The 14,965-nt window shown below is 38.4% G+C and overlaps 1 protein-coding gene across 9 annotated transcripts in view; it reads left to right on the top strand.

Annotated features, from left to right (window-relative positions):
• LOC149319213 (guanine nucleotide exchange factor DBS-like) overlaps positions 1–14,965 on the top strand; it is a 173,667-nt gene that overhangs the window by 130,993 nt on the left and 27,709 nt on the right. For all 9 annotated transcript variants that reach the window (XM_089511290.1, XM_089511291.1, XM_089511293.1 and 6 more), the window contains 12 exons: positions 566–680; positions 1,389–1,508; positions 1,601–1,792; positions 3,002–3,193; positions 4,431–4,590; positions 4,725–4,801; positions 6,017–6,093; positions 6,516–6,582; positions 11,593–11,708; positions 13,393–13,462; positions 14,519–14,611; positions 14,719–14,811. In XM_089511290.1, coding sequence (XP_089367416.1) covers positions 566–680; positions 1,389–1,508; positions 1,601–1,792; positions 3,002–3,193; positions 4,431–4,590; positions 4,725–4,801; positions 6,017–6,093; positions 6,516–6,582; positions 11,593–11,708; positions 13,393–13,462; positions 14,519–14,611; positions 14,719–14,811 — 1,372 coding nt within the window. The remainder of the gene's footprint in view (positions 1–565; positions 681–1,388; positions 1,509–1,600; positions 1,793–3,001; positions 3,194–4,430; positions 4,591–4,724; positions 4,802–6,016; positions 6,094–6,515; positions 6,583–11,592; positions 11,709–13,392; positions 13,463–14,518; positions 14,612–14,718; positions 14,812–14,965) is intronic.

Below are 14,965 nucleotides of genomic sequence, written 5' to 3' on the forward strand. Positions count from 1 at the left end.
CTTGAGAAGAGAGAGAAGAGAGACCTACAGATTTGACACTTTGACATGATATCGCCTTAAAATAGAGGACAGTCCCTGGCACTAACCACTGAATTTCATGCCAAGAACCTGGGAATTCTGCAACTGTAATTCATTCCAATAAATGCTATGGAGCCTGAAATGTCTCATAGTTTTTATTAACTTTTTTTTTCAGTTGTTTCATTGAATCTAATTTATAAGATTTTTTGGGTCTAGGTTCTGTATGAAAGCAGTGTTGTTTAGTTGCTTCTTTTCAATCAAATATATATGTATGTCTATTTTTTTTTCAATTCTCTTTATCTTAAAGAAATTGTCTTATTCCTATATAAATTATTATGAGATTCTGTTTCATTTACAACGATGTAGAGGATCATGTGGCTTTTCAAATGCTTTGCATTGTAACTCTTATCAACCCTAGCCAATATAGACAATCGGTGAAGGATGATGCGAGTTGCAGTCCAACAACAGCTGGAATGCTATGTCTTCCCTATCTGTAGTTTCGATATACTTGATACAGTCATTATCTGTTTTTCCCCTTGTTTTAAAGGCTTCTAGCTCAACTAGATGAAACATCAACAGCCTTTGATGATTTTTGGTCTAAGCACCAACAGAAACTTGAGCAGTGCTTACAACTCAGACATTTTGAACTGGATTTCAAAGAGGTGATAACTTTTAATGTTAATAACATTTTAGTCTAGTTAATGTCAACAAAAGTCAAAGTTGGCACTCAATAACACTTTAAATTTGTTTAATTTGTTCTTTTGATTTTTTTTCAGTTTTCACCCATTCAGCTTATTTTGACTTTGTCTTAGGTAGCAGTAAGGAATGAGGATTGTTACTTACAGTAAAACTGATCTTTCATAAAGTGTGTAATTCATCAAAAGAGTGAACTGTTAGAAGTAGTAGCAAAAATATGTAATATTCAAACATTATTTTTAATAATTCAAATGTGTAACAGATGAGATGCAATTAAATTATATGAATGAGGGTTGGAAATTGAAAGATTGTTGAAATAAAAGTACAAACACTTCCCAATATTAACTTAGTAGGGTTACTATTCAAAGGTTCAAATGGCTTTCTATGATGAAAAGTATTTCAACTCCAGAGAGCTGTGATGAAAAACTTCTGCAAGAGATAACCCTTTTGTAGATCATCATATGTACATTTCCTTGACCATAATGTGCAGTGATTGAAAAAGAAGACACCATCTTTGTTTCTTTGATTGTTATTTTTTATAATTAACAGAGATGCAATTACTTAATTGATTATTGATTATTTATGCAAGTCATATAGTGAAGTATATGCTCTCAAATCTCTGATTTCCCCCCCCCCCCAACCTTTCACTGATATATAACAGTCTCTCATTTCAGGTCAAATCAGATCTAGAGACTGTATTTGAGAGGTTAACTCACTTCACAGAAATGGGAAACAGCTGCTCACATGTCGAACACATTCTGAAAGAACTCACCAACTTAGAAGACAAATCACAGGTAAAGATTTGAAATTTCTCCATACCCCATATTTTTCAAGGATTTCTAAAGATTGATCCGTTTACATTCTTCTGGTTTATCAATTTCTTTAGGACGTTCTGGAAAAGGCCAGGATGCTCATTTCTACGGGTGACCAGTTTATTCAGAACAACCATTATGCCGTGGACTCCATTTTCCCAAAGTGCAGTGAACTCCAACAACACTGTGACATGATTTCTGCACAAACAAATAAAATAAGGGCTCTCCTAAATCATTCATTTGAACTACATAGCCGGTTGGAAAAGGTAAATCTAACCTTACAGTTTCCTCTTCCCATTTGTTGTTGTACTTGAAAATGTGTGATAAGCCTATTTGGGCACATTGTTTATTACCTTCAAGGAGTGGCAAAACAAAAATGCCCTCTTCCCTGCAAGAATGAGTCAGAATGCCTAACCAAAGTGTGAGGCAAAGATAAGATACAATTCAACTCTCAAAAGGCAGTACAAATAGCAAAACAAGAAGATCAAGAAGCAAGAGAAGCATAATTAGGGTATGAGAAAAGGAGCCTTTATAGCAGATTAGGTAACTGTGGCCCTCTCTGACATGCTCTGAGGTCCTTCCTCACAGAATCTCTTCAAGTGTTTTAGAGCCATACAAGTTATTTTCGCTGCTTTGAATGCAGTTTTTCTTCTCCACATTGCTTGTTTGAGAGCACCCATGTAGACTTGAACTGTAGACATGTTGCACTGAAATAAATGGGATTTTTTAAAGTGGAAACTGAAGACACAAGGGTCAGTTTTGCCACTGTGTGAAACCTGCATTCAAGGCAGAATTATACAACTAAAATAACGGGTGGTTTGGCTTTCAGCCCTCCTGTTTCAGAATCCTCTGTAGTTCTCCCTTGCAATTAGAATCTAGTCCTCTTTGGTTGTTTATTATTTGTAGTAGAGGAGATTATGCTCTGTGATTTCCCTGTCTTCACCAGGAAGATCTAAAGAAAAAAATGTAGCCTCATTCAGATTGCTTTTTCTTCATTCTGGAGTGCTAGTAAGGCAGGGTTTCTACATGGATCAAGATCTGTTCAGTGAATGTGTCTGCATTTATATCTTACCTGTAAACATGCAGAGGTTGGCAGTGAAAGGGACAGAGCCAAACCCTACATTTCTGTATTTCTTCACCATTCTAGTTTTATGAAAAGTCAAATAGGTCCATGATTCTACATTTATTTCCCCCTCTACCTTAAAATTGACAGATTTATGCCAGAGTAAGGAAAGTATTCCAGATGCTTGTGTTCATATTGACATAACCATAAGCAGCTTGAAAAGTGTGGCTGAAATAAAGCTATGTTTTGTCAAATTCTACTGTTACCAATAGATAAGGGTTTATATAGATAAAATGTAATCTGTATGGACTTCCAGTTCAATCCTTTTCAATACATAAATTGGATATGACTTTTTTGGCTAAGCGTGTTCACATGTTGCATGTTTTTTTCTGTCTCCTCTGTCTATTTGCAGTCCATGAGGTGGTGTGAGGAAGGAATTTACTTGCTGGCTTCACAGCTGGTAGACAAATGCCAGACACAGGATGGCGCAGAATCAGCTTTACAGGAGATTGAGAAATTTTTGGATACTGGTGGAGAAAATAAACTCAAGGATCTAAATAATTTGTACAAAGAATATGAAGCTATCCTTAGTGAGGAATTAATGGTAATCTTGTTAGTGTGATACCAAGATGTTCATCCTGGTTTTTTATAGTCATGATCATGTAGGCACATGTGGAGCAGGTATAGAAGTTATAATTTGAACAAATGCTACCAAGAAACCCCCCATAATAGTTTTATGTTAGCATCAACATAATTTGGATATGACTAGGGGCTAATCAACACATTTAAAATACCCCTCATTCCATTCTAATAGAATGTGATCCAGCCATGTGTGATTCTCTAGAGTTTAGGTTTTTTGGGGGGGGGCAGGGAGGTGGCACGAAAAACTCCTTAAACTGCATGGGAAAAGACTTCACAGTTTTTCACAGAGTTTCCTCTGAAATTTGCAGAAATGCGCGTTATTACACATGTGGCCATCTGTCTGCTTCATATGCATTTGAATGGCTGTACAGTGGGCCCTTGTTATCTAGGACCCCTGTGGATAACAAAATCCGTGGCTGCTCAAGTCTCATTTAATATAATGGCACACAGAATGGTGTCCCTTATATAAAATGGAAAATCAAGCTTTGCTATTTGGAATTTATACATTTGAAATATTTTCAAAATATGGATGCTCAAATCCATGGACAAAAAATCTTTGGATAAAGCGGATTGACTGTACATTTTTGGCAGAAGGAGGGTGAATAGATGCAAATTTGCACAGGAAAGTGAATACAATTAACCATCAATGCTGATGTGTGAAAATGCACACCAGTTCACATAGTATATTTACATGTAGATGAGCCTTTGAAGGCATACAACAATAACAGGCTTATGTGCAGGCAGTAAAAGTTTCAAAGTGGTAACTTTGGTGTGGTACAGAGCGCTTATCATGGGGTTTTCTTGGCAAGATTTGTTCAGAGGGGGTTTGTCATTAGACTGAGTGACTTGCCCAAGGTCATTCAGTGAGTTTCATGGTTGAGCGGGAATTGAACCCTGTTTCCAGGGTCGTAGTCCAACATTCAAACGATTACACCACTCTGGCTCTCTAGGTTGGATATAGGAAAATACTTTTGTGACTAGTAAGCATGGCAAGGCAATGAGCAGGCCCTTTTTCAGTGCACTTTAGCAATTCTACACCATAACCATCATTTAATTAGTTTAGAATCTTACTCTGTGTGATGGATAAAAATACTACACATTTTAAAAAGAAGAGTGTTTGTGCATCAAACTGTAAATGGAAGTATGTCAGGTAAGATGGTGCTGATAATGATATTGGGCATTTCTGGGTTCTGCTACAGGAGCACATACAAAAAGTTTTTCAGAAGCAAGAAAGTATGGAAGAAATGTTTCAAAAGAGGCAAGTCAGCCTTAAGAAATTAGCAGCTAAGCAAACTCGTCCAGTTCAGCCCGTGGCACCGAGGCCAGAGGTTTCTCTAAAATCACCTTGTCCTTCTCCAGGTAAGCAAGTGACTGACTGGGTTGCAGTGATGTATGGGAGAAAAAAACAAAACAAAGAAAATCTTGCAAGTGTGGTTGCTCCCTTTAGCAGAGACGTTTCTATTTCATTTGTTGGATTCCATTTCACACTCCAGGGCTTCAGAGAGACTCTGAAGATCCATCCAGTCCTGACAATCACATGATCCAGAGAAGCAATTTCAGAAGAGCCAAGGTACCTGAGTTTGTGTGCTTGGGGCTGTCGTTGGTTAGCCCTTAGTTGTTGAGGGGATGGCTGTTACGATAATTGCATTAATATACTCTGTGTGTATGTGTGATTCGTAGCATAACATGTCCATTCCATTGCTGGAAGAGTTTTTATTGCTTGTTTTTATGTTATACTTATAGGGAACAGGACAAGTTTCACAGTATTATTTTAGAGTGTTTTTTTAAAAACTGTTCATGTATTTGTTCCCATGCTTATGAACACAATTTGAACCTAATCATAGGTTTCTAAGCTTTGAAGACGCTGAGATGGCATGCAGGATGAAGTGCCCCTATGGCTGTACCACAGCCAAGAGTGTAGTTTGGCACTTCAAATGAGTTTAATAGGGAAAGGACTCATTGTAGGCAGAATTTTTGAAAATCAGATGTAGGTAACAGTAGTACCATGTTAGTCTGTCAAATGCATATAAAAAGGGCTGGATCAAGTGCTAAATACCTACTTCATTATGTGAAAATAAGTAACTATTTGGTAGGAAAGAACTGCCAAACATTTGATTGCACTAGGAACATCTAAACCTGTTGTATCAATGGATTTTCAACATGTTTGAAACTCAGGGTTCATATTCATTCTAAATTCCATTTCCTCCACTTCAATCTTCATTCTTAGCTTACTTATTTTTTTACATGCTTTTGCCATTAATTCAAATGCATACTTGACTTTAAGTATTTTAGAGCTGAATTTTGTGTTATAAATCAAGGCTGTGCTTCTCCCCCCCCCCCCCCATCTGCACATGATGTTAGCAAAATGGATGATTCTCCATTCCAAAACGTTTTCAGAAACACTGATTTTTATGAAGAAACTGGAGCCTTTTTTTTAATAAACACAAAGCAAACTCCATGCCTCTTCTGCCTTCATCCTGCACTGGATTTCAGAATCCTGTTTATCCCAGGAGCAAGAGCCTGGACTGCCACAGCAGAGCAGCAGCTGAAGGGAGGAGTTGAAGGGAGGTAGATGTAGATGGTGATTTAAGCACATACATAAAAGGTACTTACCATAGCCTTTTCATTGAACTCTCCCTGCCACCCCTAAGATATTTTGACAAGGAGAAGCAATCATCATGCAAGCACAACATGGCCGTGGGACAACTTTGAGTCTGGCCCTGAGTTTGGTATGTTGCTTTCTCTGTGATATTGTAAATGTTTTTTCTTCCTTTTATATTTTCAGAGTGAAATGAATGAAATTCATCAAACTAGAGGGGGCTCTATGATGGATGATGAAGAAAATCTAGCTGTCTTACGGAAGTGAGTGCAGCTTTACATACTGAAGCAAATGCATTATAGGACTACTGTATAGTAGTTTTCTACAATGGTGTAATTCTAGGGACTTAGAAACATCAGATAGTGTAAACATCAAATACAAACCTTTCTACTAAAAAGTACCATGAGTGATTAACATGCAATTCAAATGTTCAGTAATCAAATTCAAATGTGATGAAGCCTTATGTGATGAAACCATACCATTTTGATAGCATATTATTTGCTTCACTAGTAGTAAGCTTATTTTTTTAAAAAAAGTTGGTTGGAAAAGTTCATGCAACTTCTTTGTAGTTGCTAGTCTATATCAAAAACCTCTTCCTATTCTGTGTAATGTTTTTCAAAAAGAATAAGAAAACATTAAAATTTGAGCAATCACTTCTTCCCTAATTTATTTCCAATGTTCACAGACATGTAATTAATGAACTTCTGGAAACTGAACGAGCTTATGTGGAAGAACTTCTGTGTGTCCTTGAGGTAGGCCTTTTAGCAACACTACATTTACATATGGGTCTTGATGACTATAATAATAATAATAATAATAATAATAATAATAATAATAATAATAATGATTTATTTATAGCCCACCCAATCACAAGGAATCCAGGCGGGTTACAACAGTAAAAATAAAGATAATAAAATAAAATACAATAAATAAATAAAATACAATAAAATTACAGAGAGCGAAGTGAGTACATTCACAGTTAGGCCTGATGGAAGTTGGGCCTCTCTTTTTCACTCCCTCCCAGGTCTGATGATGATGTCATGGAGGGAGGGCTCTTCTTCTTGAGGCAAGGATTTTATTTTAATTAATTTTAGTTTAATTCTTCTCATTAAATTTAAGAGAAGAATTGGTGGACAGAGTGACATAAGTCATAGTAAATGGGGAGTAGAACTAGGTAGGGAAGGCCTGCCGGAAGAGATCCGTTTTAAGAGCCTTCTTAAAGGCTGTAAGAGTAGAAATGTCACGGATCTCCTTCGGCAGGTCATTCCATAGCTTCGGAGCTGCGATGGAAAAGGCCCTCTGGGTGACTGAAGTTAGCCTAGATTTTATTGGCTGAAGTAGATTCTTCCCCGAGGACCTTAGAGTGCGGGACGGACAGTATGGAAGGAGGCGATCTCTTAAGTATTCTGGACCCAAGCCATGTAGGGCTTTGAAGGTAATCACCAACACCTTGTACCTTGCCCGGAAACTAATTGGCAGCCAGTGAAGGGATTTCAAAACCGGTGTTATGTGATCGGTATGACGAGTACCTGTAATTAACCTGGCTGCCATATTTTGTACAAGTTGAAGTTTCTGAACTTGGCACAAGGGTAGCCCCATATACAGCGCATTACAGAAGTCCAATCGAGAGGTGACCAGCGCATGTACAACTGTTTCAAGGTCTCCCTGCTCCAGGAAGGGGCGCAGCTGGCGTATCAGCCGAAGCTGATAACAAGTGCTCCTGACTGTCGCATCTACCTGAGCTGTCAGGTGAAGCGACGAGTCAAGGAGCACCCCTAAGCTGCGGACAGAGTCTTTCAGGGGAAGTGTGACCCCATCCAGAACTGGCTGACATAATTCCATACCTGGGCTTGGGTTTCCTATAACAAGTACCTCTGTCTTACCTGGATTCAGCTTGAGTCGGTTTTCCCTCATCCAGTCCATTACCGCCCCAAGACAGGCATTCAGAGGAGAGATGCCATCCATAGACACTGCATCAGTTTGAGACATAGAGAAATATATTTGGGTGTCATCAGCGTACTGATAACATCCTGCCCCATGTCTCCGGATGATTTTTCCCAGCGGCTTCATGTAAATGTTAAACAGCATAGGAGACAATATTGCACCCTGGGGTACACCAAATTTTATCTCTCTTTTAGAAGAGCAACTGTCTCCTAGCGCCACCATCTGGAATCTGCCTGAAAGGTAGGACCGGAACCACTGTAGAACAGTGCCTCCGATACCTAACTCTCTCAGGCGTTCTAGAAGGATACCATGGTCGATGGTATCGAAGGCCGCTGAGAGGTCTAAGAGCACCAGCAGGGTCACACTTCCCCTGTCAATGCCTAGACGGAGATCATCAACTAAGGCGACCAAGGCCGTCTCAACTCCGTATCCTGCCCTGAATCCGGTTTGAAATGGGTCCAGATAATCAGCTTCATCCAAGACTGCCTGTAGTTGATTGGCGACCGCCCTCTCGATCACCTTGCTCAAGAATGGCAACAACGAGACTGGCCTATAGTTATTTCTATCCAGAGGGTCCAGGGAGGGCTTTTTTAAGAGTGGTCTGACCACTGCCTCCTTAAGACAAGAAGGCAGGGTACCCTCCCTGAAGGATGCATTGATTATATTTTTCAGCATCAGCTTGACTATATCACCCCCCTGGACAGCCAGCCAGGATGGGCAAGGGTCAAGAGGGCAAGTCGTTTTTTTCAGACTACTAAGGAGCTTGTCCACGTCCTCAGTACTTACCGACTCAAATTGATCCAGTCTAACAGTAATGGCGGAGGCGTTGGTTGCCTCTCTCATTGCTTCTGACTTAAAGTTGGCATCTAAATCAGCTCTTATCCGAGAGATTTTATCTGTGAAATAATCATTAAAAGCATTACAGTAAGCTATGGTTGACTCTAATAGAGGGTTCTGGGCGGGAGGCAGTTGTGTTAAACTCCTTACCACCCTGAACAGCTCAGCTGGACGAGATTTCACAGATGCGATAGATGCAGAGTAGAAAGATTTTTTGGCTGCATCTATCGCCATTTGATAGGACCTAAGAAAAGTCCTATGAAGTATCTTATCAGATATGAGTTGAGATTTCAGCCAACGCTTCTCTAGTCGTTGTCCAACCGGCTTCATTTGTTTAAGCTCTCCAGTGTACCAAGGGTTACGGTTTTTAGTAAGCTGGAAAGGACACTTGGGAGCAATCATGTCTATAGCTCTGGTGATGTTGTTATTCCATAAATTAACCAGAACTTCAACAGAGTCACTGGCACTGCCAACCATAGAACCCCCTAGGGCTTTTTGGAACCTAATGGGTTCCATCAGCCTTCGAGGGCGGACCATTTTAATTGGTCCTCCACCCCTAGAGGGAGGAATAGTAGTCTCCAGACCAACCTTAACCAGGAAATGATCCGTCCATGATAATGCGGAGATACTAGTTATTTCTGCCCATGGATATGCCTGTTCGGTACAGAAGACCACATCAAGAGTATGACCTGCAGAATGCGTGGGCTCAGAGAGTATTGCAGTAGAGGACACATTCCAAACCAGTGACTGCACATACACAAAGTGATATTGGGTCTGGACCAAATTTTGGCGCAGTGGGTTTTTTTCCCTTTAGCAGAAATATGACATAGAATTTTTTCAGTAAAAGAGTTGTTCTGTCATAGAAAAAAGTGCATTTTTGCTGTGAAAATAAAGCCTTGTCTACAGTGGCCATAATACACCAGGTTGCTCCCAGAATGTTCTGGTCCCAGAGCTGCCCTAAATTTCTTTGTTGGCTTTGGATTCTGGAGCAACATGAGGCAGCTGTTTACACAGCATCCTGCTGTGCCACCTGCTGTCACCATTGGCGCAAATCACTACCTCTGAGGTCAAAAGCAAGGTACCCAGTGACAGTCACATGGCTGGGTGCCTCATGACCTCAGAGGGAGCGACTTGCACCAGTGGTGATGGCTCCAACTGACACAATAGGACTCTGTGTAAACAGCTTCCCCGTGTCACTCCAGAGTGCTCCAGATTTTCCTGGAAAAGGCAAGTCTTTTAATGTAGTTTGAGGTAGGGATGGCCCAGATTCAATGTGGAAGTGGCTTCACATCATGAAGACAGTCCACAGTCAAATCAGGGCCTTACTCTTGCATTGTGAATACAGGCCATGGGGAAGGAGCAGAAAACTGGTTCATTTGGCCCATGTAGATATGCCCTGAGTTCCGCCTTTCCATCTCTGGGCAAAATTTTCACTTAAAGAACAAAACAGATGCAGCAATGTTGTTTACATTGGTAGACCCTGGTTCTTATAAGTGATTCCTAGAGCCACTTCATGGGGAGGGGGGTGATTTGCACTGTATCTTGAGCCAGATCTTTTTCTTCTCCTGCCAATACAGGATGGGTTGTTCTTTGAGAATTGCTGATGATTAGGGTAATGTCTTTAGTGCTATTCATCTACCTCATGAAAGATCACTAAAATGATAAGTGGTTTTTTTCAAGAAAACTCTCCTGTCCATTTGTCCTACTTCTAGGTAGTAAACAGTAGGGAGACAAGCTTCTTACTTCTTGGAGCGTGTTCCCAACTTCAGTGAATTCTACTGAAAGCCCCTGAAGAAGGCCTTTTCTCATTGAGGCTGAAACACATTAGGCTTTTTAAAAATATATTTATATTTATTTGTTTCACATGAAATATTACGAACTAATATGTAACAATTATGAAATGCATAAACAAGAATTAAGCATAATAACATAATGAGCTCACTGGGCTTTTTAAAATAAATAAATAGTTGACCATCTCAAAGCACTTGGAGTTTGTCTCCTTACTGTTTTCTGTTTGTAACATGCTTTTCAGTACTCTCTTTGCCACTTCTAGATTATTCCTTATGGAAAACTTGTTGCACTCTTGACCTATAGTTTAATGGAAGGTGTTTTTGCAAAGGATGTGATGCAACCATAAAGTTTCCTCTTAGAGTTCAAGTCCCTCCTTTTGCCCTAGTATTTGGAAGAACTTCCCAAAATAATTGGAGCCATTACATTTTGAATCCCTGTCTGGATACTCGCGGTGTAATGGCCTTAATCCTTTTGCTCCCAAATATTGTTCCATGGGAGGCTGGGATCTGAGTGTAATTTTCAGCAACATCCCCTTGTAACAAAGGTTTTCCAGCCCAGATCTTGTATCTCCAGAACTACAGCTTTACCATTTCTTTATTTCTGAGCCAGAAGCTATATATATATATATATATATATATATATATATATATATATATTAAAAATGGACATGAGAACTTGAAGTGCAGATTAAAACCAGTTTGTACGTTTTTCCTGCTATCTTGAAGAGCTAAATAATAGACATTCCCTACAGCAGATATTATAAACAGGAACTTGTGTCAGGAAGGAAGAAGAAAGAACAATTGGCTTCAGAGGTCACAGTATGAGATTCTGTAGTCATTGTGGTCAGCTGCGGAACTAAAACATTGGAATTAACAGCTGCATAGTTATAAATAGTTATGACTTGCATGTAGAGTGGTATTTCATAAATACTTTTTAATTTCTTTTAAAATCTTTCTTTTTTGAACTAATTCTTCCAAATTAACTATTCCTAGTCTCTCAATATATTTTTAGAGAACTGCCTAGTATTAAGAAGGTCAGCTATTGTATGAGACATTTGAATTGTTTGAAAGCTGGTGTTGAAATACTGCTGTGTGTTTATCAGCTTTGAGCAGGCTCGACTTGCTGAAGAGAGAGAGAGAGATGTTGGAACCAAACACAAGCAATCCATCTACTTTCCTTTTGTATTACAGGGCTATGCTGCAGAAATGGACAATCCCTTAATGGCACATCTCATTTCCCCTGGGCTGCAGAATAAGAAGGATGTATTGTTTGGAAATATGGAAGAAATCTATCACTTTCACAACAGGTTAATTTCTGTGCCTCATGAATGTTCAATATAACATTAGAAGCAGGGCATAAAAACAAAAGAAATGTCTCTGTATGTGCTACACATTAGGATGTTTCTTCTTATATTATAATCTCACATTGTTTGCAGAAGGGTTGCCATGTTAGTCTATTGCATCTCAAAGACAGACAGATTTATTATGGTTCTAAATTACTGTGGATGCTAGTCAGCTTCATCAGATATGGTAGTTTTTAAGATTCCACAAGACTCCTTTTTTGTACTTTTAAGGTTTTTATTTTGCTGCTTTAATAATAGTAAATAGAATGCTCAACTCCTAGTAGACTCACAGAAGTTAAGCCTGTCTTTTCTTGAATATGACTTTTCATATATGTCCCATAGAAATTAATATTGGGTATGTGCTCATTTTTCCTTATGTGTGCACATACACGTACACACACACACATACAAAGAATGCTAATATTACTGGCCTGGGAAAGGGGAGAACAGGGCAGATGGATCACATACGTGCTTCCCAGTGCTGCTTTCACTAAAATAAATGTCAGTCTGTTCCTGGCACTATGAGGCCAGCCATCTGTTCTCTACTCAAGCCCCTTATTGAAGATACCAAGCAGCTTTCTGGGTCACTCAGAATCAAATACATTAACGTGCCAATAGCAACTTTGAAAGTGCCAGTGAATGTGATGCAAAGTGCAGAAAGGACCTCGGATAAGACAATGGGAGGGGCAGTGGGCTAGAAGATGAATGGCAAGAAGGCAAAACAACTGAAAGATGTGAATCCAGCTTGGGCTGTTTTTTAAAAAAATACATAGTTTGGTATTTACTGTTAGATCCTAATACCACTGAAGTTCTGGTTAATATCTAATGAAGTTATGGAAGACACTATGAACAGATGCATCAGTACTGAAAATAGTTATCACCATCCAGTCTTGATCTAGTCCTCTCCCATCAAACTGATTAACCCCCACAAAGGAGGCTGCAGAATTTTTTAACTGAGAACTGCAGGACTTTATGCCATTCAAATGTAGTAATAAGCATGAAATGAAAGAATTTGCATAGTGGAAAATTCCAGTTTAGATTCTATCCCATTGTTCTTGGTCCTATTTTCACTGCTTATTCTAAAACAACTGGGTGATTCTCTTCAGGCTTGCCTTATGGCTATATATTTCACATCTATATATATACAAATTAGGATTTAATAATCTTTAAAGAAGCATTAATATTTTATAGTAAAGTTTTCTGAAGCATTCAGAACACTGCACTAAATGTTCATTTTCATCCTAGTTACCTTTGTCTTTTTCTCCATACTTGTCTCTCCCCATTGTTGTCTTCCATTCTGTCAAAGTTTAAGTTATGTAATGCTTGTCTATTTGTCTGAGGCCTGTCTGTTTTGCTTATGCATTTTTGGAAAGCAATATATTCCTTGGTGATGATACTATATAAATTTCTATCACCAACTTCGATCTCAATAACTCTTGTACAATTCCAGGCCATATTATTCTGTATTTTTTCCTGGGAAACACTGATAATCCTGAACTTGCTGTTCTATTAGAATTGGATTTAAGAGCTTCCTGCTTCAGAAATTACAGAAAATACATGCAAATGTAGAATAGAAGAGTACATGTTGTAGATATCTGTAGGTGATTTCAATCATTTATCAAATCAAATCAAATTATTTTCTTTGTAGAATATTCTTGAGAGAACTAGAAAATTACATAGAATACCCAGAACTGGTAGGAAGGTGTTTCCTTGAAAGGGTAAGTAGTAGTTTTTAAGTGGACTAGAGCAGAGATATTTTACTGTGTTATGTTTCCTGAACCTTCTATACAATTCTAAGAGCATATAATACATGTCTATTTTAGGCCAACATGCTAAAACAAAATAATGTGTAATTTCCATTGACCTCCAATAGGTCTTAGAGATATAATAATGTGTATTTATCTAAATAAATATTGGCTATGGCCATTAGGGCAGTTGCTGGAATTCTCTCAGGGAGGGATATCTGTAGTTTTGGAAACAGAAGATTCCTGGTTCATTCCCACACATCTCCACTTAGAAATGAATCAGGTGGCAGGTGATGAGAAATACCTCTTCCATTGACCTCAGAAAGCTACTGCTAGTTAGGTGGGCAAATAATCCAGCCGATTACAAGGCATATTCCCATGCTCCTGTAATGCTTAGGTACATGAAGTAGCCTTTCACATCAGCTACAGTTGCCAGAATTTTTTTGTTTGCAAAGATGCATTACTCAGCAGATTATGTAAACTGGAACTTGCTATGCTTTTTCTTGTATCTGGCTAGACACTCAAAATCAAATGGTATTATCCTGAGTGTAAGATTTGTATTGCTGCTATCTTCAAAGAAACAAATTGAAAATGTTGTTTTTGCCATTATTGATTTCCACTATCCACAGTTTATGTTGTGTGATATTGATTTCCTACATGGGTGGCATAGCAGCCAAAGCATAAACAAATAGAGTAGTCCTTTTTCAGTAATATCATCTGTAAGTTTCAACGTAGAGAACAATTGGCCCTGCAGATGTTTTGGCCATAACTGCCAGAAGCCCCAATCATTATAACTCATGGTAGGTGATAATAGAAGTTGCAGACCCAAACATCTGAAGGACCACAGATTTCCCCATACCTAATCTAGTCAAAATAAACATGAAAAGGCTTTTAAGATATTAGGATTAATTAAGATGTATATCTTAATGGTCAGACAATTCGATTTTCATTGTAGGTATGATTCTTTCCTTTATAATTTAAACAACAACTCAGATTGTTGGAATTTATAGTTTCTTTTTTCACATTCAGATGGAAGACTTTCAGATTTATGAAAAATATTGTCAAAATAAACCTCGATCTGAAAGTCTGTGGAGGCACTTCTCAGACTCTGTGTTCTTTCAGGTATTCTTCTATTTTATTGAAAATATATGCATAAATTAATCAGTGTCTTGCACAATACATCTTATGAAAAAATGTTTCAATTTTGTATTTATCTATATTTTTAATAGGAGTGTCAAAGAAAACTTGACCACAAACTGAGTCTGGATTCCTACTTACTGAAACCTGTTCAAAGAATAACCAAATATCAGCTGTTACTAAAGGTAGGAAAACAGTATCCTATCCATAGGTGGTTTAAGGCTCTCCATCTGTATGTTACATATTTAATGTAGTGTATAGTTAAGTCTTAGACAGCATTTGTTACCTAAAGTATGCATTATAACATTGTAGTTCTCTTGATAAATTCCATTTTGAAGC

The sequence above is a fragment of the Sceloporus occidentalis genome, unplaced genomic scaffold (assembly GCF_023333645.1).
Source record: "Sceloporus occidentalis isolate IW3139 unplaced genomic scaffold, rSceOcc1.0.p SCAF_2, whole genome shotgun sequence".
NCBI lineage: Eukaryota > Metazoa > Chordata > Lepidosauria > Squamata > Phrynosomatidae > Sceloporus > Sceloporus occidentalis.